The sequence below is a fragment of the Macaca thibetana genome, chromosome 6, assembly GCF_024542745.1.
Source record: "Macaca thibetana thibetana isolate TM-01 chromosome 6, ASM2454274v1, whole genome shotgun sequence".
Lineage (NCBI taxonomy): Eukaryota > Metazoa > Chordata > Mammalia > Primates > Cercopithecidae > Macaca > Macaca thibetana.
In genome coordinates, this window is record NC_065583.1 from 119,474,620 (window position 1) to 119,499,172 (window position 24,553).

At 38.8% G+C, this 24,553-nt stretch overlaps 2 protein-coding genes across 4 annotated transcripts in view; both read left to right on the forward strand.

Moving 5' to 3' along the window:
* Positions 1–24,553, forward strand: part of PDE4D (phosphodiesterase 4D) — a 1,590,976-nt gene that overhangs the window by 78,383 nt on the left and 1,488,040 nt on the right. The window lies entirely within an intron of this gene.
* On the forward strand, positions 2,593–4,124 carry LOC126956995 (protein SET-like). The gene has a single exon (XM_050794385.1). The coding sequence runs from the start codon at positions 2,763–2,765 to the stop codon at positions 3,495–3,497; it is 735 nt and encodes a 244-aa protein (XP_050650342.1). The 5' UTR covers positions 2,593–2,762; the 3' UTR covers positions 3,498–4,124.

The following is a 24,553-nucleotide window of genomic DNA, read 5'->3' on the forward strand; positions in this document are numbered from 1 at the left end:
CTGTATGTTAGAGAAGCTCCCAGGATAATTGTGATGTGTGGTCATGTTTAAGAGCTGCTAGTGTAAATAATAGTGAGCAGCAGCACTGGCTGGAAGCACTGTAGAAGTTGCGTGTGTGTGTGTGTGTATGTGTATGTGTATTGTGCAAGAGCTATGAGATAAAATCAGGCTACTGGAATTTGCCAAGAAGCAGCACGGGAGACACATTAACCAGATGCCAAGGATGTGGCCATAGACCTTCCTAGAAACTCCCTCATCTAGGGTGTGCCCCTCTGGATTGCACTGACTAGTCCTGATTAAATCCTGTATGCATAGACTCAGCGCAGACTGGGCTCCAGAAAAGGCCATCCACAATGTTTTCTTTTAAAATTCCACATACTATTTATCTTTGATTTTCTACCTCCTGTGGGAACCCTAGATCCAACTTTCTTTGGTGAGTTTGCAGGGGTTTCTGATGGCTCTCTGGTTTCACGGGTTTCCTTCTTATTTTCTACCCCTTTTATTTGGAATGTCAACCTACAAACTTAAAAGATTGAGCAAACTTTGTAGGAAAACTATAGAAGCTGGAACCACATATGATGCTTTCTATTATATGCCTGTTGTATATGATAAAAATGAGGTTTTATTTACTTCTTGGGTACACTAAACATAAACACTCTCTAATGAGGAAAATAACCCAATGAGGGGAAAATGCTGGATGCCAGCGGATGGCAATGATTTATGGAACTCTGGGCTCAGTGGTAGTGAAGGATCATCATAAGGGAAGAAACTGTTCTACAGTTTGGTGTAGCTGGGATGACTTTATATCCTAGTTTGCAAGACAGTCCTGGCCTTACCTGTTGAGCTGGTGTCCTATCAAGTTAAGATACCTTTCATGCTGCCCAGTGTCCTGGTTGAGATAATCCGTTTATGTGGTCACCGTGAGGATAGGAAACAGAGAGAGGAGATTTTTCTTTGGATCACTGAAGTACTCATTTCATTATATGATATATCCCATTATAGGCTCACTCCTAACATTTGAGGACCCAGGACAAGACACCCCCCTATTCCATAACCTGTTCCTTCTCTTCTTGCCCTGGCTCCTCTGTGCCACCTGAGGATCCTTGTAAGAATGTGTGTGGATGAGCCAGCCTGCTCATTTAACTTTATTCACACCCAATTCCACCAGCTACCCATGAACACCCCTCAGGCCTAGGGGTGTGCACACCTGTGAGTTGATCTGCTTTGGAAGGGTGAAGACTCACACAGGCCCTGGAAGCTGGTTTCAGACCACTTGGGGCAGGAAATTCCAGGCTCATAAGTACCTGGAGAAGAGTCTAGAAGGGAAGTTGTTCCTGCAGGTGGGTGTGTATCACAGCCCTGCAGACTGCTGGCTCTGTGGAGAGGCATGGCTGGAGGAGGGCAGGAGAGGGCATTCTGAAGCATCAGCCCCCTGATTAGGGATACCTGGCCCTAGAGTGGTCCTGTCCTTTTCACTCCTGCTTTTCAGAGATCCTGCTTCTAACACATCCTTGAGCATCTCAGTAAAGCCAGCTTCCTAAGCCATTCTGAAGTTTTGGGTTAAGAAGGTTTCACATGTGAATAATGCTTGGTCACCAGCCTGAGGTCCAGCGTATTCTTCATCTGGTCTGATAGAAATCCCTTGTCTTTAAATGTCATATATTTAAGGTAACAACTCTATTTTGCAGGTTGAAACAAAAACTTAAACTATATGAGTTAATGTTTTTAAAGTCAACCAAAGGGAAGGCACCTCTTCCCAGTGTGTTTCATCAATTGAGATCTGGTGAACGTTTTTTTGTTTGCTGGTATGTTCCACCATGTGTGTGAGCATGAAGGTAGGAAAATGTTTTTTCAGCCATTTCCTCTGTGGTTTGGTTTGTTGGAGAATCAGTCAAATGGAAAGTTTTTCCTCTGATGTGATTACAGAATCAAATATTTTATAATTCCCAGGTACTTCTGAATCTTGAATAATTATTAAAGTCAGTGAACACTTTCTCTTTCTTTTCCTTGACTCCCTTTGGATTGAACTAATCTGTAGGGCAACACAATATTATTTCCCTGGGCTAGGTGCACTTTCCTCTTCATGGATTATTGGGTGCCTGTAGATAGAGTCCCCATGCACAGCAGGCAGATTGTGCATCGCACAGTCCTGGAGGTAAATTTCACCAAGAGTATGAGTGGGATTGTGCAACATGGTAGCCCTGCCTATGCATGTTTGGGGCAGGGATTCCCCCCAACTGTGTATTCCCTGGGAGGCTTGATTTTCTTCTTCTTTCTCTCACCCATCATAAGCATATGGAGAATATGGGTGTTTGAAGAGAAAAAGTTGAAAATAATGTTATTTTCTGCATTTTCTCCCATTTTTTGAGAGAACTCATTCTCTTTCTAATATTAATGTAGATCAGGGAAAATAAAAGCCATTTGTTAAAGAACTATTACGTAATAAATTGTCAAACAATTACGCCAAAGGTGTGTTTACAAACTCCTGTTCTATCTTGGTGGGTTGATTAGCTTCCTTGGGGGTCCAAACAGCTATGGCTTTTCCATTTTTATAAATGGTTCTGCATTTATAAAATTATGAATGGACATTTATAAGATTAATTAAGAATAGAATTAATAGTGTAAAGGGATCCTTCAAGTACCCATGTGTTATTGCTTACTTTTAACCAATAAGTCTTATACCAGAGTGTTCTGCCTGCTTCTGGATGAGCAAGGAGACTCATGGTCTGGTTCTTAGACTTCCCTAGCAGCATGGCCCCCAAATGCCAGTCTCCACTCCCACCTCAAAAGAAGAAACCAAGAATGCCTCTCTGGGACCAGAGGAGATATCGGCCTCTGCAGGCTTGCTGAAGAAGGGAGAAAAAGAAGAGCAAGAAGCAATTGAATGCGTTGATGAAGTACAAAATGAAATAGACAGACTTAATGAACAAGCCAGTGAGGAGATTTTGAAAGTAGAACAGAAATATGACAAACTCCGCCAACCATTTTTTCAGAAGATGTCAGAACTGCTCGCCAAAATCCCAAATTTTGGGCTAACAACATTTGTCAACCATTCACAAACGTCTGCACTGCTGGAGGAGGACAAAGAGGCACTGCGTTATTTGACCAGAGTTGAAATGACAGAATTTGAAGATATTAAATCAGGTTACAGAATAGATTTTTATTTTGATGAAAATAAAGTTCTCTCCAAAGAATTTCATCTGAATGAGAGTGGTGATCCATCTTCAAAGACCACTGAAATGAAGTGGGAATCTGGAAAGGATTTGATGAAACGTTCAAGTCAAACGCAGAATAAAGCCGGCAGGAAGAGGCAGCATGAGGAACCAGAGAGCTTCTTTACCTGGTTTACTGACCATTTTGATGCCAGTGCTGAGTTAGGAGAGGTCACCAAAGATGATATTTGTTCCAACTCATTAGCGTATTACTTGGTTTCTGATATGGATGATGAAGAAGGAGAAGGAGAAGAAGATGATGATGATGAAGAGGAGGAAGGATAAACAGATACTGAGGAAGAAGACGAAGATGAAGGTGAAGAAGATGAAGATGATGATGAAGGGGAGGAAGGAGAGAAGGATGAAGGAAAAGAACACTAGAACACTGATAGGTTCCAACCATCCTTTTCCAAAAAAAATTCTCCAGTCCCTGGGAGCAAGTTCTAGTCTTTTCTTTTTCCTCTTGTGTTCTGTCACCCTGTTCTTGAGGTCTCTTTTCTCTACACCATGGTTCTCAACTTATTTTGGGGGAAATACCTTGAGCAGAATACAATGGGAAAAGTGTCTCTACCCCTTTCTGTTTGAAATTCATTTTTATCCCTTTCTGTCTGAATAAAAACTGTATGGAATCAATGCCACCGAGGTCTGTGGGAAATAAGAAAAACCTGCTCCCTTCGCTCTGCTGGAAGCTGGAGGGTGCTAAGCCCCTGTGTAGTAGTGCACAGAATTCTAGTTTTTCCCCTCCTTTCTCTGTATATTGGGCTTAGAGAGTACGCAGTGTCTCTATGTGAATATGGACAGTTAGCATTTACCAACATGTATCTGTCTATTTTCTCTTGTTTAAAAAAAGAGAAAAAAACTAAAAAAAAAAAAAAAAAAAAAAAAAAAAAAAAAAAAAAAAAAAAAAAAAGAAAAGGGGGTGTTATAGAAGGTCAGCGAAGGGTGGATTTGAGATGTTTGGGTGGGTTAAGTGTGCATTTTGACAACACGGCTTCTCCTTTGGCATGTTTGTTGTGATATTTGACAGACATCCTTGTAGTTTAAGAAGACACTTTTAAAATAAATTTTCTTCTAATGATGACTTTAGCCCTGCCACTCAATGGAAGAATCAGCAGAACCTGTGGGAACCTATTTGGAATTGATGCTCTCTATTGTAATTTTGTTCCTGCTTATTTTTAAATTTCCTTTTTGTTTCACTGTAAAGGAAAGATGATGCTCAGTTTTAAATGTGAAAAGTACAAGTTGCTTTGTTACAATAAAACTAAATGTGTACACACACACACACACACACACACACACACACAAACTTACACCAAAATCACACCACTTTAGTTACTTGTCCTGGAAAGGTGCTCTTTGTTTTTGAGCTTTAAAGAAACTAGTCTTCTTTTATTTGGCTGTAACTAGGAACTCAACTGAGCAGGAATGACTATTCTGATATGTGCTTGTTACATTTTTGGTTTTCAGAGGTGGCATATCGAGGAGGTGCACCTATGGATTGCAGCATAAATATCCACGGGTCCTGGTGTGCAGTGCGTGTACCCACTCATTATCTTGATGTGCTGCTCACAATCACATCTCTCCTTACACTATTGGAAACTTTCATTGGAAACTTTCAGGCTGGAGTGCAGTCTTAGCTCACTCATTTTCAATTTATCCCCTAGCGACTCCAGCCTCTCACGACAGACTGAAAGACCACAGTTGATGAAGTCCAGATATATTTTAATTCTCTTATATCAAGCCCAAGGGAGAATTTCTTAGCGACTATGCTGACTTATGAGTCTTGAAAAAACTTTAACTGTGGGAATTTTGATGTATAATGAAGCCAGGAGAGGGACACACTTCATTCCAAAATGCTGCAAATAGAATTTAAGCAAGCAACATGACACACATTGTTTGTTTGTTTCTTTTGCTTTTTTTTTTTGTGATGAAGTCTCACTTTGTTGCCCAAGCTGGAGTGCAGTGGCGCCATCTCGGCTCACTGCCACCTCTGTCTCCCAGGTTCAAGTGATTCTCCTGCCTCAGCCTCCTGAGTAGCTGGGACTACAAGCACGCGACACCATGCCCAGCTAATTTTTTTGTACTTTTAGTAGAGGCGGGGTTTCACTATGTTGACCAAGCTGGTCTCAAAATCCTGGCCTCAAGTGATCCACCCACCTTGGCCTCCCAAAGTGCTGGGATTACAGGCGTGAGCCACTGTGCCCGGCCGTGACACACATTCTTAACTATTCTCCAAAAGGAAGAACACTAGAAAAGTGGTAGTTTGAAAAAAGAAATGTCCAGTAGCAACTGGATGGCTCATAGCTCCAGTGGTTCTGATAAGTGCTCAGTGGAGAGTCTGATACACATTGGGTGCTCAAGAAAATATTTGTTAACTGAATAAACAAATGAATCGGATCTTGTTCAGATAAATTCCAAAGCAGAGAATATCTGCCACAAGTGCTCACATCAACTATGCCTATTAAGCAGCACTGTGTTGTTTGCTTTCACAGATAGGGATTTGATTTGGTATTTGCTGAAACAGACCCACATCTTACAGATGGCATTGAGACTCAGAAGAGTTAAACACTTTCTCACAGCTACTAAGCACTAGAACTAGAATTAGAATGTGTGCTTTCTGACCCCGAGTCTAGGATTCTAGGACTTCAAGGGTTTCCTATCTTTTTGAAGTCATGGGGCAGAACAATATAAAGGAGCAGCTGGAAAAAACTGAAATGAAATTACTATTCACTCTTACATAGGAAGAATAAAGATAACTCTTGAGGACCCTGATATATTATGGTAATAAAAATAAGACTGAGGTAGCAGAAGCACATGGACATGCAGGGAACACTTCCAAACATCCTTCAAAAGGCCTAAGTTCTAAGGACAGGAAACATGAGGAAGCAGAGAAGGAAGGAAATGTGTCTAAATTCTTCCAAGCTGTTTCTTTTACTATTCAGGCCAAGCCGTCTAACTCTAATCAAAATCTCAGGGAAAGCTTATGGCAGCTGAGACTTTTGGAAGTACATTAGAAAATAGGAGAGAAAAAGGCCTTATAACTCATTGATTTGTATCCTTATGTTATTTTATAATATTATTAAAGCTCTCTCCATTTTATGTAGATTCTGTCTCTCAGCTCTACTGCAAATCTATTAGGACAAGTCTCTTGTCTCTTTTATATATTCCTTGTACTGTGTCTATATGTGGTGGTCTCTCAGTCAAGCAGGCTGTACAATTTATTCGAAGTGTTCCAAGGAACTTGTGTCCCTCCACTGCTCTGACCTCATTTTTGCAATGTTAATTAAGTTGGGTAGATGACCTATTCGACTGATAACACTCAATAGCTCACTGGTATATGGTAAGTAGTTTATTCTCTTAGTTAGTTGACCATAACCAGATTAAAGCCCAAAAAGATACGAAAAAAAAAAAAATCAGGTGGTAGATAGTGGGGAACAGAGGTATAGGACACTGTTTTGGGAAAGTGGACCTTAACTCAGTTATGTCAGGATGAGGTGTTACAAGAAGAGAGAACAAGAGAGAAGGCTCACCATTAAATTTGGCTTCTGGCCTTGGGTCAACCTTGCATGATGTTTTGTAGACTAAGAGTAAGGAGGGAGAAGTTGAGACAAAAACTTTACTCTCTGTTTGGTCACTGAGAGCAAAGGTTCTCTTTGTGCTAGTTTATTCTTAAGTAGTAGCATGAGGAGTTTAGGGGTTTATTGCTAAAGAAAATTCATCCTCTTGTGCTAATTGGGCAGAGATTCCAGGTATTAAAACCAAAATCATTTGACCACCTGAGTTATAGTAATTTTAGTGCTTACATTGTTTATTTTCACTGTATAGCACAACCAAATACTATTCAGTCTGGCTGCATGGAATGAGATATGGCTAATTAGATTTCCTGGCGAACCCAGGTTAAGGTAGAAATGCCATATTAACAGTAGCACCCTTAAACCTGGGGAAAGAGGCTCTTGCCTCATGTCACTTGCTTTAGAGGGCCCTGCTGGTCTTCCTCCACTGTGCCATGCCTTATGGTGAAAGGATTCTACAGAGCCATGTGGCTATTGTCAATCCAAAGCACCCCATTCCCTCTTCTAAACCACTTGGTACCCCACAATTCCTGCCTAAGTGATCCCAAGATGACTTCCAGGGCCTACATGGGTCTCTCCTGGGGTCTCATCTCCCAGTGGTGAACTGTACCACTTGTGTTGAGCACTCCTAGGACGAAAGAATGTAGGGCTGTGTATGAATCTTAGTTGTGTGGGCTGAGGTGTCCTCGGGAGTGTGTGCAAGGCTCCTCACTGCAGAAAAGAACTGAAGGTGGGAAAGAGAAGAGAAGGGAATGGGCTACTGGCTGGAGACCCCGGCTCCAAAAATTTTAGGCATGGGCTGACATTTCAAACTCTCCAGTGGCAAACCATCTAGAGCAGTCAACTCACATTGACTATGAAGTGCATGCACTACTTTGAGTAACTAGGCTTGATCACAGAGGTCCTTGCATGGCCTCCTGGTCTGCATGTCAAACAACAGTGGTTATTGTTCTCTGGACGCTAATGCTGTAGGTATTAGATGTGACTGTTCTCCAGAGACATTCCTAGGGAGTTGCTAATGGTGTGGTGGTAATTGCTGTTATTATTTCATAAACATTGAAATCTTTTATTTTTTGTAAAGTTGTCTCCTTGAATACTGGACTGTAAAGGTGTGTGGATGTGTTCTACCAAATTGAGAATTCTAGTTAATTGAGTTCTGGTTATTTAACTTTTTACCGTGGTTTGTACTTGCTGCTTGTTCAGAGTCTAGGCAATTTTACATGGGCATATTTTATCCTTTCTCCCCATCTCCATTAGTCTTCAAGATCAGGAAGATGATTTATGTCATTTTAAAATAGAGCCTTCCTCTGTCTCTCATTTTCCTTCTCTCTCTCTCTAAGGTATATTGCTGCCTACTATATCCTGGGCCCTGTGCTAGAATTTCTCTTGTGCTAATTTTTATTGATAACATATGATGGCTTAAAATGTCATCTACTGTTTAGTAAATTCATAATAGAAAATAACTTTGTTCCCTCACAAATTTTTATAGACATTTAAAATTAGCACTTCAATATCCAAGTATTTTGCTTTTTCTTTTCTGGAGAGAAACTAACACCTGTAGGTATTTGTTGACATGCAGAAAATGCATGCAAGAATTTTAAAATCTTTTACCCTATAATTGGTCGTGTACTATTAACTAGACCTCTTCTTTAGCTCTCTTACTGTATAGGCTCTTCTGTTTTCCCAAATTCTCTTCTCTTTCTCTAAATTCTTCACCCTGTTCCCCACCCTTTCCCTGCCTTGTCTCTGGGTTTTTGTCTCTCTTGCCTCATTTTTCCTTCTTTCTCTCTCACTTTCTTCCCCCACCACTTCTTTCTTGTTTACACTCCCTGCTCATGTTTGTGCTGCTTTGTGTTTGTGTTTATATCTACCAGGGGAAGGACCAACCATCTTTATTTTTAAATTTTGTTTTACTTTAAGTTCTGGAATACATGTGCAGAATGTGCAGGTTTGTTACATAGGTAAACGTGTGCCATGGTGGTTTGCTGCACCTATCAACTCATCACCTAGGTATTAAGCCCCGCATGCATTAGCTATTTATCCTGATGCTCTCCTTCCCCTCACTGCCTCCCAACATGCCCTGGTGTGTATTGTTCACCTCCCTGTGTCATGGGTTCTCATTGTTTAGCTCCCACTTACGAGTGAAGACATGTGGTGTTTGTTTATCTGTTCCTGTGTTACTTTGCTGAGGATGATGGCTTCTGGCTTTATCCATGTCCCTGCAAAGGACATGAACTCATTCCTTTTTATGGCTGCATAGTATTCCATAGTGTATATGTGCCACATTTTTTTATCCAGTCTATCATTGATGGACATTTGGGTTGATTCCATGTCTTTGCTGTTGTGAGTAGGGCCGCAATAAACATATGCATTCATGTGTCTTTATAATAGAATGATTTATAATCCTTTGGGTATATACCCAGTAATGGGATTGCTGGGTCAAATGGTATTTCCGGTTCTAGATCATTGTGGAATCACCACACTGTCTTCCACAGTGGAACCAACCATCTTTTAAAGCAACAAATGACATCCAAGTGTGAAGTCGCAAGTCAAAGAGCTAGAGAGTCATACGGTTTCAGAGTTGTCGCAGTTTTGAAGATTGATCCTCTGGCAGGGTCCCCCTCATTTTGTACCTGAGAATATAGGTCTAGCGAATAATATCACCTGTCCAAGCCCACACAATGACCAGGCTTCCTAGCTCTAATTTATCAGTCCAGTCCTTTTCTTAAAAATAGTTTCTGAATATATGCAGGTAAAAATAATAAATAAGCCACCATAAGTTACAGACTTATGTATGTCTGCTTCTATGGTGCCAAGGAAAGAAAACAAGGGGGAGGCATGAACATAAAAGAACACAGGTGCACTTATACGTTGTTTCTTCAAAAGATCATGAAAAGATAGCTTAGAAATTGCCAATAAGAACTACAGACAAACAAGCTCAGACAAGTTACGGCAGAGAGGAGTGTACTTAAAGTTAGAAAGCAGGAGAAGCACGCTTGTCAACAGGGAGAAAAGGAGGAGCTATGGACCTTACAGTTGGAAAATGTGTTCAAAAAAAATAAAGAAGTTGATCCTTCTTGATTTTTCTTGTTTTGAAATTTATGGCAACATGTACAACAAACCTATTTTAATGTACAATTTAAAATTAGTATGCTGTGATTTACTTGGGCTAATATAATTGTAAAACACTTTTAAGCTAGACCAGCTGTAATTATATTCCCAAAGATTTGATTTTTATCATTAGTTACAGTTAATAAGACATTTATGATCTCTTTTTGGTTGTCTCTGGTGAAGCATTGTTGGTGATGCTTTCCTGACTTGAAATTCTCCTGTGTGTTGAAATCGAATTAGGAAAATGAGTAAGTAAATAACTTATCCTAAAAGTGTAATCTCTCCTTTGTGACATAAATTAGAAATCCATTCACATCTGTGGAATAATTCCCAGTTTTGCAACTAAATAATCTGATATGCACAAGCAAACATGCCAATCTTTTCTCAGTCTAGGAGAATTTGGTCACTTTCTACTTGAACGAAACAAGCTATATGTGCTTTTAAATAGATGTATCATTTTCTCAAAATTGGATTATAAAGAGCTGATCTGAGACGCAATCAGATGGATAATTAAACAGCAAAGGTAAGAGGCTTCTGACTGTGCATGCTTACAGTATTAATTGAAAAAATAAAATATGATTTTTAATCCTAAAGGTAATTTGACCGATGCACATGTACAATGATGTAAGGTTCTGTCACTTTCCATTTTAATCTCGGGATCGTGGAGCCATTTGAACCTAGCTTTCTCACAGAGAATGGACAAAGTTTGACTGAAGAAATCTGACCGCATTTTATGTTTTTTTGGGGTGTGTATAGTTGAATGAAAACATGAAGATAATACTTTTAAACAATTTTTTGATTTTCTTTTTTCTTCGTTCAGCTATGATGCTTTATTTTCTCAGATCTGTTTAATCATCTGGAATACTTTTTCGAGTGATTTTTAAAATGGCAAGAAATGTTCCCTCTTCCATAATGTACCTGTTGCCTCTGAAATGCCATTGGTGTTTGAATTTTTTAAATCCTCATTTGTGGCAGTTATTACATTTTGCTTCATGTTATAGTAATTTGGCTTGCAAACATATCTTTTGTACCAAATTTTAAACTCCTTGAGGACAGAGTTCATATCATTGTCTTCTTTACCCTGGACCTTTCATTGGTGAAATGTTTGTGGAATCGGCAAATGAACGTAAGACATACATTGCCTTCTGACAGTGGGCAGACATGTGGCGGGCTGTTGCTGGGTAATGTGCTCATAATGTCCTGCAGATTAATTTGGTTCTTTGATCGAAAATGAAGTGAAAACATGCATCTGCAGTTCAACCTTTTCCCGGTGTTATTCAAAATGTAATTCAATGTGATCAATTACATTGAAAATAATTGAGAAATGAGATGACACTTAAATTAGTTGAAGAGAATTATGGGTTTTGTCCTTGGTTCTTTGGATAAGTAAACTTTTAGTGTTTTCTCAGACATTTGCAAAATTCTAGGGGTTGTCTGTTCTTTCCTATAGGACATCCAGATCCTGAGGCTTTTCTTCTTATCATTTCTCATTTAACTGCTTATTAATTCTTTCCAAGAGAAGGAATAAGAAGTATGAATTTTTGCTGTTAATTGAACCTTCCCTTAAAACTGTTTGGAGTGTCTTTTGGGCTATTGAGAAACACTGTTTGGTCACTTTTCCTGGGCTTCTGAGAGTCCAGTTAGAAGAGTTCTTTATTATTGTCATGACATAGTTAATAATAATATTTTCTGTTTCACTTTTACATAGCATAACTTTTCAACAAACCTGGCAAAACATCTTCCAGGCATTCTGGTCAGTAGAGATCCTGTTATCAGTTGTGCTGCAAGACATTATTGAGCCGATAGTGTAACTGGTCCAGTTTCCCCCTTTTGGCTCTGTAGAGAGTCAGAAGCATAGCAGAGGGTCCCATGGAAGTAGGGATAAAAGGGAATTCTTCTTTGACTTTTAAAAATCTCTCAACTCCATTTAAAACTCTGTAAGTTTTCCTCCTTGGGAGATACGGAGTGGTTCCAACATCCTTAATATCAGTTGCATTTTGGTCAAATTCAACCTTTAATCCCTTCTAAGAATGGGAAAATGAAGACATCTACTATGACGTCCCAAAGGCCTGTAGTTATTGAGAGAGCTGGCAAGACTAGAATTATAACTTGGGCCTCTGCTATTATGAATATATTGCTTGCTGTGAACTCATTTGGAGCAAACTTGTATTATTGTAGAAGTAGGAAAGAGGCCAAAAGAGAGACAGGGGCAAAAAGACATGATCATTAAGAAAAGATAAATGTTTGAGCTGATGGATATCCCAATTTTCCTGATTTAAGCATTACACATTGTGGACAGGTATCAAAATATCATGTACCCCCCAAATATGTACAACTATATCAATAAAAACAGTTTAAAAAGTGATCAAAAGCAGTAGCAGAAATATATTCCTCATGTAATTTTCATTGCATTTGAGCATCTAGGATTTTTGACAAGACTTCCGTCTACCATAGGGTGCTTAGGAGGCCTAGTGATCTCCAGAACTGTGGGGTATCAGTTCATCAGTCGGCTCCAAGACCACGTTAAGTGCTTACTTAATGCAGAGCACTATCTTCAATGCTTTGAAGATTCTAAGTTCCATTTTTGACCTGTCTTCTATGTTGGGCAAATTATTTTTATGAGTTTTGCTTCTGCTTCCTCATTTATGTGTAGGTGATAGTAATAGTAATGGCTGGGTAACCTCACAGGGAACTGCAGGTTGAAGGTGGGGAAGCATCTTCTTCTAATATACCCATATAAAGACATAAAGACAGCATTTATATATTTGTAGTCAAATCATTGGTTCATCCTATTTTCTGCAGGTGAAGATAGATATCACCATGCCTATGGCCAATTATCTTTATCCAGTTCAATTTGGACAGGTCAATGAAACTTGTATTTATGTCATACTCTTGTATTGTGGGAGATAAAAGAATAGTGCCCCTAATTTAGTTTTGGTAAAATTGAGGTTAAGTGATTTTCCCAAATTTATTTTGCCGGGCGCGGTGGCTCAAGCCTGTAATCCCAGCACTTTGGGAGGCCGAGACGGGCGGATCACAAGGTCAGGAGATCGAGACCATCCTGGCTAACACGGCGAAACCCCGTCTCTACTAAAAAAAAAACCACAAAAAATTAGCCGGGAGAGGTGGTGGCGCCTGTGGTCCCAGCTACTCGGGAGGCTGAGGCAGGAGAACGGCGGGAACCCGGGAGGCGGAGCTTGCAGTGAGCTGAGATCTGGCCACTGCACTCCAGCCTGGGCGACAGAGCGAGACTCCGTCTCAAAAAAAAAAAAAAAAAAAAAAAAAAAAAAAAAAAAATTAAAGTAAATTGCAGATATAAGTTTTTCAGTCCCTAACCTTTTGTTCTCATTTAATTATTCCACGAAGAAATGCTGCATATTAAAATTATCTTCTTAAATGGCTCACTCAATCCTTTTGTCCCTGACTTCTCCAAGTAAAACAACTAACCCCCATTTTTCAGTTTGTTGTGAATTCAGTTTGTCCAAACTAGGCTGGGGATAAGTTAATTAAATAATTATATAGTGATTAACATGGGTTAGCATTTATGTCAAATTGGGGCAAAACCACCTTTTGAATACCTAGAAGGCAGTGAAATGTACTTAATACTAACATCATCATGAATATCAATCACAGGTTTAGAAGTCTTTTGATATATATGAGCTAAATATGGGTTGAATTCCCACCAATCATATCTTAAGAGATTTTTTAAAAAAGATAAGTCTCTCAATCAGCTGGTTTGTCTCTCTCATAAAAATGACAATAAAATTATAGTATGTGAACTTCTGATTATTTAGATTCCAGTTAAACAGGATTTTACTTTAATTTCTTTTATTATGAAGAGAGAGAATAATGGTTTCCTACTTTTCAATTCCATTTAGGAGGAACTTGTTTCTTTCAGAGCACCAAATGAAGCCTTCTTGCTGGCCATCCTATAGGACCTTTGCACTTGAATCTCTGGTTTCTGAATTTGGGACATTTTATAATATCTCCTAAGATTTTTCCAGGTGATCTTTAAAAATAGGTTCTAGAGAGATTTTAACAATCAAATTAATGGTTTCTCTGTTTAACTCTTTTAAAATATATTTTCATGATCCTCTGTGTGTGTGTGTGTGTGTGTGTGTGTGTGTGTGTGCGCGCACAGGGGGTGGGTGAAGGGAGATGTGGGGAGAACAAACAATAACCAAAGAAATAACAGTGGAACTTAAACATGTTTTCTACTAACTTGTTTGCTAATAATTATTCAGGCAGCTTTATGAAAGCTCTTTGGAAATTCTAGAAGTGTTTCCATTTCAGGCTTAATATATTTGGATTATAAATAAATATCAGATACCTTTTGGAGGCATTAGAAACTAAACATTATGCAAAGGCTACCCTCTGTTGCGTCAGGAGCTTGAATTGTTTTCATTAAAATATCTGCTATGAAAGCACTGAGATTAGATGGGATGTTAGCTCCCCTTTTTCCTGCTATCAAATGTCACAGATTTGTATTGTTGGTAGAAACTGAGATTTCATTTTCCTTCATCCCATTCTGATGCTGGCTTCCCTGAAGCAACACTCCTGTTCCAGATTTTTATGCTCGAGGTAAGTCAGAAAAGGAATTTCGGTGAGGCATGAGTTTTTTGATGAAACGTGGGGGAAAACCAAATGGGCATCTTCAGAATGAAAGCGTACGTCTTTGTCTGTCTGAATGTGTGAAAAAGAAAAATGCTGAACACAGTCTAAACCTCCTGCTGGTGTGATTTTTGAGTAGTGTTGATGGTCAACATATGAATGAAGGTTTTTCTGTTGCAAAATGCTTTATTGTTATGTGCAGGGCAGACATCTGTGTGCCTGCCTTAAATTTATGAACTAATAACATCTGTTCCAAGAAATCCTGTCAGGTCTTTAACAGTACCATTTTGTTCTGAGTTATTCTGGCAAATGGATGATTTTGCTTTTAAGTAATTATTTTTTGAATTTCTAAATATAAAGTCACATATGGTTTAATGTATGGGGAGGATGCCTTTTTCATCAATGAAAACTTTCAGAATTGACTAATCGCATTTTCTTTTAACAAAATATCATTCATTATTTTCTTCTATTTGGAACAGATGTAAATGTCAATAAAATAGATTCAAGCAAATTTTATGAGTGAGATTACAGATAAATGATAATAAGAAAAATCATGAGAAAACCCAACCCAAATAATTGAGTCGGGCTGTACTATAAACAAAGTAAATTTAAAAACATATGTCCCCAGAGAACTGTGGCTAGTAGGATAGATACTCTCTGAGGCTACCCTCCTAGGGTAGTAACAGTAATTCTGCTGAAACCAATTAGGCACTGTTGAGAGCAACTTCTCGCTGCCGATGAAGGGACTGGATCCTGTAGCCTGGTGTCCTTGTCGAGTCCTCAGTGTGTACTCAGCTTGCCCCTGATAGTACACACTGGTCTTAAATGAAACAGAGTGGCAAATATTTAGAGTGAGTTTTATGTGTCTTTGGGATTTTTCCTTCCCCACCATTGGTAAATAGCACGTTTCCTCTGCTGATCTGTGACCTTTGAGATAACTTCCCTTGTTAAACACACACTCATTTGTGTGGGTGTTTGTTTTCTTTCTTTTTTTCAAAAGCTATTCCTTCTTTTCTACTTTATATTCAATTCCTTTCAGCACAGAGTAAAGTAAAGATGAATCTCTTGTCTGTAGTTTTGAAGGGAGGGAATGAGAAGCAAAGGAATTAGCAATCGCAAAGATAAACCTACAAAGGCAAACTAAGTAGAAACATACTTTTTCCGTTGCAAATTATGCTTCACTACTATAGGCTGTAATCCCTATGCTGACATATCTCAGAATAAAATGTAAGTTGCTTGAGATGCTATTCTGAAGCATGTGATATGGTTTTATTGATTGATAAATTTATCCATATGATGATAGTCGTAGATTTTCAGAGGCCCCATATGGACTGTTTGAAATGAAAATGTTATATTAGCAATGGATGAGAACATGCCACTTGCCCTGCTCCATACAAACTTTGATTCCTAGGAATCAGCACATGTTAGAGAGCTGGAGGCCACCGTATGGTGTGCAAGTGCTCCTGTGCTGAAGTGACACCAGAACAATCACCACATTGCCTTCAGGCTATCCATCTGAGGCACGGTTTTCCTTCTTGTTTCAATCTGTATCATTCCTGGAGAATTTGCTGAGGCCCCCAGGGCAGTGCTGAGGCCTCTAGCCCCACCAAATCTCTTTTTCTGTCCCTTCATCATTTTCAGGTCTGACTGCGTGTAGTTTTCCTGTGTTCTCTAATTTCTGGGCCAAAGCTTGGCAGGGGGCAGGCGCAGGATTAGGTTGAAGAGGCCAGTATGACCAGGCATACCAAGGTTCGTTGTGCTATACCAGAGGTATTACATTAGACTAATGAAGAGATTATAGAAACTTAGTTCTCCATCTGAATTCTCTTATTAACACATCACTGTGAGTCAGCCTGCTGCTTTCAGTGTTGTGTGTTTTTTTCCTTTGTTACTTCTGTTGCTGCTAATGATATTGGTATCATTTGTTGTATCAATGCAACTGACTTGTACTTCAAGTCAGTATCTCAACCAACCTAGAATTTCTTGTCTAGCTATGGTAGGTGGTATGGGGTGGTAGTGGTGTTGTCTCAGGCTAGTATATGATAGTATGATTTTGAAGTCTATTTTTTTTCCCCCTCGTTTAACAAACTAGTGTGAATATCTATCCATGCCTTTTAAACACTTTTCTCCAAGATAATTTTTTATAGTTTTTTAATGGTTAAATAACATTAATTCAGCCAATAAAATTTAAAACTTTTTGCTACTGTAAAGATTATTGTGTACCTCCTGGTAGTTACATCAGGATTATTTCCTTAGGATGCAGAGCTTGTAGGTTAAAGAGTATAGTTATTAATAAAGGTTTGTTTTTTTGGCCGAACTGCTCTCCAGAAAGTTCTTTTCCCCTTCAATTTATTCTCCTACCAGCAGTGCATGAGAGGGCACATTTTCCCATATCTTAAGTAGTGTTGTTTTGTAGAAACGTTGCCAATCTGATATGGGGCAAATGGCATTTCACTGTGGTTTTTCTGTGTTTGTTAAGTCACTAGTGAGGTTGGATAGTTTTTTCCTTTGCAAATTGCCCTACCAATGTTCCTTACTTATTTTTCTTTTGAGATGCTTATTTTCCAGTTAATTTTATTCACAATTTTTGTATAGTATAGATAGTAATCCATGTGTCTATAGGTTGTTTATAATGTAAATATTTTTTTCCAAGTTTCTTAGTCACTTTTTGACTTTTTCCTTTGGGTATATTTTTACATTCGAAGTTTTTGTGCATGTGATTGAGTCTTTTTTAATTGTGGTAAGAATATTTAACATGAGACTTGCCCTTTAAAATTTGTTTACATCTATAATATAGTATTATTAACTATGGGCACAATGTTGCACAGCAAATCTCTAGGACTTAATCATTTTACATAACTGGAACTTTATACCCACTGAATAGCAAATCCCCATTTCCCCCTTCCCCACACCTGGGCAGTGGTTGAGTCTGTGATGTTTTCCTTTTAAAGTTGCTGCCTTTGGAGTTAATTTAGAAACGACTTCATCATCCCAAGATCACACACATTTTTCCTACATTTTCTTCCAGTTTCTTTATTTTACATGCAAATCTTAATCCATCTGGAATTTATTTTGTTGTATAGGAGTGCAAGAATTTAACTTTATATTTTTCTCAGATAGTTTTCCACTTGCCAGTGGAATAATGATTTGTTGAATAATCTATCCTTTGCTTTTTAAGTTTTACCTTGAAAAAACACAATATAAAATTTTGGATCTAGTTTTTTAATATAATTTATTGATAGCTCTTTGTTTTGGACAGCATAACGTTGTTTTAATTACTGTAATGCAGTTAAACATCTGATAGCTTGAATCATTCTTATCTTTTTCAAACATTTCTTGGCAGTTTCTTTCATCATCTCCTGACCAGATGGTTGTCATAATGTCTTAATTGCTCATTCTAACATTGGTCTCACTTGCCTCTAATCCATTCACAACAAAGTTGGCTGAATTCTTGTTCTAAAACACAAATTGGATCACATTACGACCTTCTTGTTGTGTATACTTCCAGCTATTTTTATAAACTAAAAATGGGTCCTTTGCCTATAGCAAGATTTTAACCTGAAGTCCAAGCAACTTCTGAACTTCAGAGTGTTTGTAGACACCATTTCGGTGATTTTTTTTTTTTTTTTTCTGAGTAGAGGATTGATAGTATCATAGATTTTGAAAGAGCCATGACTCCAAAACATTAACAACCTCTGTGGAACAGGAAGAAAGTCAGGCCCCCCAGAATGGCTTGTGAGGAGCAGGTCCTCCCTTGGTTGACATTTCTTTCGTACCTGCCTGCCCTCTCCCTGACCACTCTTCCACGTCCCCACCCTCTCCCTCCTGGACTGCTTGCAGTTCACTAGCCAGTCTGCTGTTTCACGCCCCAGTGCCTTTGTACATGTTATTCCTCCTGCCAAAGTGTTCTCCCACACATACCTCACCCATCTGGAAAATTGTTCCTTGTCCTTCAAACAACAATCAAAGAACTTCCTCCTCTATGAATCTTTGTCTGATCCCCTTAAGGAATGTTGACCTCTCTCCTTTATTGTTAACTGCTGTACTTAATCTGCATTTTTACTGTTACTCTTCTACTCTTCTTCCTCTAGTCATACTATAATATCTTTGGGAATAAGGACTGTGTTTTTGTAACCACAGAGCCCACTGCCTGGCATAGCTTAGGCACTCGGTGAATGCTTGATGAACAGATGAATGGATACAAAAAATGAATGTATGGCAGGACATATCCCTGGTGAAATCACTGGCAGGGGCTTGTGTGAAGTAACTGCATAAGAAAAAACAGCATGCCATTAGAGGTGAAGGGACCAGCTTTGAGTTTAACAGAAATAAGGACAGAATGGGTGAAGCCATAATGTCAACTTTGAAATACCACCATATATTAAGAAACCACATTTGAAGTTCTAAGGATCCTTAAATGAAGATGCTTTTCACCAAATACTTTTCTAAATTTCCCTGAGTGGTTATAACATAGAGGACCTATTTCCTGAGCTACCAGGGTCCTAACACATACGTTTTTATGAGCTGGTCACCAAGAGTTACTGGTAATCACAAGTAATGAAAGCACAGCTTTGGGTGAGTGGGTGGGTAGCGTGGGTGAGGTGGAATATGCCATGTTTTGGACCAAAGCTATTCACATTGATGTGTAGCCATTGTTTTCATGATTCTGGCACCCAGTGGATGTTGAGTAAATATTTCGTGAGTAATTAAATGCTGAGTGTGTAGCTGGGGGTATGACAGCCAGCTAACTGTGATGTCTACTTTTTCAACTCTCTGAGGTGGCAATGCTAATTTTGCTGGAGATAGTAGCATCACTGTTTTACTTGGTTCCCTCTATTCATACTACTTAATTTTAGCTAGTTCTTACTATTACTTGCTTTGTTTACTTCTTGGATTCTCTATCGCATTACCTTTGATGCCACCCACCATCCTACTCTGGGCAAACAAACCTTGTCTTTGTAAGAATGTTAAGTTAATCTGACATAAGCCCTTCAATTTCACTCCTCAAATTCTTCTACATCAGCATTCTTTTTTCTACCCTGGGGAAAAAGAACCTCCTCATTTAAGTGTGCTTCCTCTTCTTCTTAAATATTGCCTGTGCAACTTTTTGTTTTGTTTTGTTTTGTTTTGTTTTTTTGAGGCGGAGTCTCGCTCTGTCGCCCAGGCTGGAGTGCAGTGGCCGGATCTCAGCTCACTGCAAGCTCCGCCTCCCGGGTTTACGCCATTCTCCTGCCTCAGCCTCCCGAGTAGCTGGGACTACAGGTGCCCGCCACCTCGCCCGGCTAGTTTTTTGTATTCTTTTAGTAGAGACGGGGTTTCACCAGGTTAGCCAGGACGGTCTCGATCTCCTGACCTCGTGATCCGCCCGTCTCGGCCTCCCAAAGTGCTGGGATTACAGGCTTGAGCCACCGCGCCCGGCCTGCCTGTGCAACTTTTTAACTTTTCATCTCTCTTTGTCCATTTACCTCTTCCTTTGTTTGCAGACATCATTAGAATTCTCCATCCTTGAAACAACTCAACAAACAAAAATTTAATAATTGAATACCTTAACTTTCACCCTTCTTTTTACCTCCAAACTTCTTGAATGATCTATGACCACTATCTACACCTTTTCTTCATACATCGAGGTCTGGAAATCTTTATTACATGGTTTCTTCTCCAGTCTCCAAATTACTAAAAGTCAATTTCTCAGTTTTCATTTTTATTCACCTCTTGATAACACTCGAAACCATTAAAATTCCCCTTTATTTTGAGTGGGCTCTTTCTTAATGTCTATCATGCTCAACTGTCTATTTGCTCAGATCTTTCTGTTTTGTTTTCTGTTTCTTCCATGGTCTTCTTTCTGATGTCCTGAGAGTAGATATTAATGTCTAATATCTGCAGGGATGACACCCCAACCCTAACCTTCAACACAGGCCTCTTTCCTATGTTCAGATCTACTGTTTCTGGAAAGCTCTACCATCTGCCCTACAAAAGCTTCAACATTAATAGAAATTCCATATAATTTAAAACAAAATTCCACTTATATTTTCTTTCAAGTAAATGTTTAATTTGAAATACTTACATTAATGATGAAGCCATTTTTCTATCCACCCAAACCTTAGACCTGAGAATGAGCTGTTTGCTGATTTTTCTCTCATAGCCAACCAGTTTCAATGTTCCCTGATTTCTACTGTTACCCAGGCTTTCTTTTATATTCCTGCTTTTATGGTGCTTATCTAAACCCTGTACTTTTGGCATGTAGTATTGTATTGACTATTTATTTATTTATTATTTTATTATTATACTTTAAATTCTGGGATATATATGCAGAACGTGCAGGTTTGTTACTTAGGTATACACATGTTGTGGTCGTTTGCTGCACCCATCAACCGTCATCTACATTAAGTATTTCTCCTATCCCTCCCCTAGCCCACCCACCCTCTAACAGGCCCTTGTGTGTGATGGTCCCCTCCCTGTGTCCATGTGTTCTCCTTGTTCAACTCCCGCTTATAAGTGAGAACATGTGGTGTTTGATTTTCTGTTCTTGTGTTAGTTTGTTGAGAATGATGGTGTCCAGCTTCATCCATGTCCCTGCAAAGGACACGAACTCATCCTTTTTATGGCTGCATAGTATTCCATGGTGTGTATATGCCACATTTTCTTTATCCAGTCTATCATTAATGGGCATTTGGGTTGGTTCCAAGTCTTTGCTATTGTGAACAGTGCCACAGTAAACATATGTGTGTATGTGTCTTTATAGCAGAATGATTTATAAACCTTTGGGTATATACCCAGTAATGGGATTGCTTGGTCAAATGGTATATCTGGTTCTAGATCCTTGAGGAATCGCCACACTATCTTTCACAATGGTTGAACTAATTTACACTCCCACCAACGTGTAAAAGCATTCCTATTCCTCCACATCCTCTCCAGCATCTGCTGTTTCCTGACTTTTTAATAATCGCCATTGTAACTGGTGTGAGATGGTATCTCATTGTGGTTTTGATTTGCATTTCTCTAATGACCAGTGATGATGAGCTTTTTTTCATATGTTTGTTGGGGGCATAAATGTCTTCTTCAGAGAAGTGTCTGTTCATATTCTTTGCCCACTTTTTGATGGGGTTGTTTGAGTTTTTCCTTGTAAATTTGCTTAAGTTCCTTGTAGATTCTGGATATTAGCCCTTCGTCAGATGGATAGATTGCAAAAATTTTCTCCCATTCTGTAGGGTGCCTGTTCACTCTGATGATAGTTTATTTTGCTGTGCAGAAGCTCTTTAGTTTAATTGGATCCCATTTGTCAATTTTGGCTTTTGTTGCCTTGCTTTTGTTGTTTGAGTCATGAAATCTTTGCCCATGCCTATGCCTTGAATGGTATTGCCTAGGTTTTCTTCTAGGGTTTTTATGGTTTTAGTTCTTATGTGTATGTCTTCAATCCATCTTGAGTTAATTTTTGTATAAGGTATAAGGAAGGGATCCAGTTTTCAGTTTTCTGCATATGGCTAGCCAGTTTTCCCAACATTATTTATTAAATAGGGCATCCTTTCCCCGCTGCTTGTTTTTGTCAGGTTTGTCAAAGATCAGATCATTGTAGATATGTGATATTATTTCTGAGCCTCTGCTCTGTTCTATTGGTTTATATATCTGTTTTGGTGCCAGTAGCTTGCTATTTTGGTTACTGTAGCCTTGTAGTATAGTTTGAAGTCAGGTAGTGTGATGCCTCCAGTTTGTTCTTTTTGCTTAGGATTTTCTTGGCTATATAGGCCCTTTTTTGGTTCCATAAAGATGCTTTTCCTGGCTTTAGTTGTTTCTTCTCTAGGATATTCTTTACATTGCAACCAGAATAAGTCATCAAAGGTCCAGTTATGCCACATTCTTGCTCAAAGGTCTTCAATGAATCCTGATTTCTGTGTGATAATGGTTAATTTCCTACATGGTTAACATGTACTCTGAAGCTAGACTGCCAGGATTTTGATCCTGGTCTCACTACCTAGTTTTGTGACCTTGGAAACGTTACTCAACTCCTTTGTGCTTTAGTCCCCTCAGTGAAAAATGGGGATAATCATAGTGCTACCTCATAGGTTTGTTGTAATAATTAAATGATTACCCTGCACACGGTAAACAGTCAATGAATGTATGCTATTATTATTAGTCTGCTATTTGTGGGCTTTCATATTTTATCTGAAATCCAACTTTCTCACTGCTCACTATTTCTAAACACACTGCACATTTTCAATATATATGCATTTCAATATCTATCTTCTGCTTCCTCTGCCTGTAATACCCTTTTCTACCCTCTCTCTCTCCTGTGTCTTTAGAAATTCTATCAGTTCTTCAAATGAACCTCAAATAGACTTCCTCCACGAACCTTCACCTATCATACCAGACATAAACGACTGTTTATTTTTCTGAAATTTCTCAGCCTATCTCATACTTTTCCTGTTTACTTAATTCGTGTTGGCTTAGTTTAGTTACACACGAACAAATCTTATGTTGCCTGATGGACTGTAAAGTCCTTGAAAACGGGGTTTGTGGTTTTTTTTTTTTTTTTTTTTTGCCATATTCTAAAGTAACAAGGAAAGTTCTCCAAACATAAATGTACTAAGTATTTGTTGAATGAATATAGGAGGAAGGGTGTAGGTTTTGGATAAGAAATCATTCTTATCAAATTAGTCAAAAATGACGAGTATTGTGTTGGATGCATAAGTATAGAATTAGTACATCTAACTCATCCCCCATGAATATGTTTTTGTTGTTAGCTTGCTGCTAACTGGGCACTGGCTGTTACCTTGCAAAGTCTCTTAAGTAGGAAAGAAAATGGCACATTTAGAAACTCACAGATCAGCAATACTGTAGTGAAGTGAAGGAGGGAGAAAGTGCCATGGGTTGAAGTTGGAGAGAGATGGGATAGGTCACTAGAATTTGCAGGCCAAGTTATGGAGTTTAGTTTAGTTTGTGGTTGTTGTTGTTGTTGTTGTTGTAGAACAATGGAAAGCCTTTGAAGGGTTTTAAGCTGGGGAATAAAAAGATAATACTTTACTTTTAAAATTGCACCCAGGATGGATGGAAGACAGAGAGTGGGAAGATGAGTGAAAGCAGAGAAAACAGTTGGGCACTATTGTAGGTGAGAGGCTGCTTGGCCGGGGCTCAACTGGCAACAATGGAGATGGAGAGAGGTGGGTGGAATTGAGATTTATTTTGAAAGTAGAATGGACAGGATTTGCTAATGAAATGTTAGGGAAAAGAAAGAAAGCAATTTGATGTGATGTCTCAGTTTCTCACTCAAACATCTACATGGATGTTGTGGCCATATTTCTTATTTAACTTATGGATGCAAGAAGGTTTCATATAGTAGGTAATTTCCAACAATTCTTAGGCATCACTTTACCTGACTTAATAAAAAAGTCTGATGCCTTTGGGATAGAATGAATTGTTCCTGTACGACCTTCAGAGACCGAGTCATTGTGGGTGCTTGTCATGCAGTACTCACTGAGGTGTAGGGGAATGCCTTCAAGGAGAAGATGTATCTTGAGAAGGATCTAGAATGAATATCAAGCTAAATTTAAAATTATTAAGGATGGAATGAAGTTTGTGTTCATTACCCACAGTCCATTTGTGTCAATTTTCAGGGATGTCTATTATCCTGTAAAAAACATGTATTTCCCCAGTTATAAGAGCTTTGATATTGGTGTGAAAACAATGGTCCCTAATTAAGCCATAGGGTATTTTGGGAATTTAAATAAATGTTTGGTGGTTTATTTATTTAAATAAATAAACTGGGAACTTCTGGAGAGGTGAAATATTGTATCGGGGGATGCATTGTTCTTTTTAAAGGCCACATGGTGTTCTGCTACTTTTATGTCATATCATGTACATAGCCAGTTCCTTCCTGATGGACATTTAGGTTGTCTCAACCTTTTCCTATCTCTAACAGTGCATGCTTGTGCAAGTATATCTGTAGGGCAAAATCTTAAGGATGGAATTATTAGGTAAAAGCAGTTACCAAATTTACCAATCTTCCTTTCCAGAAGACTGTCTGGGAATGACTGCTTTTCTTACCACCCTACC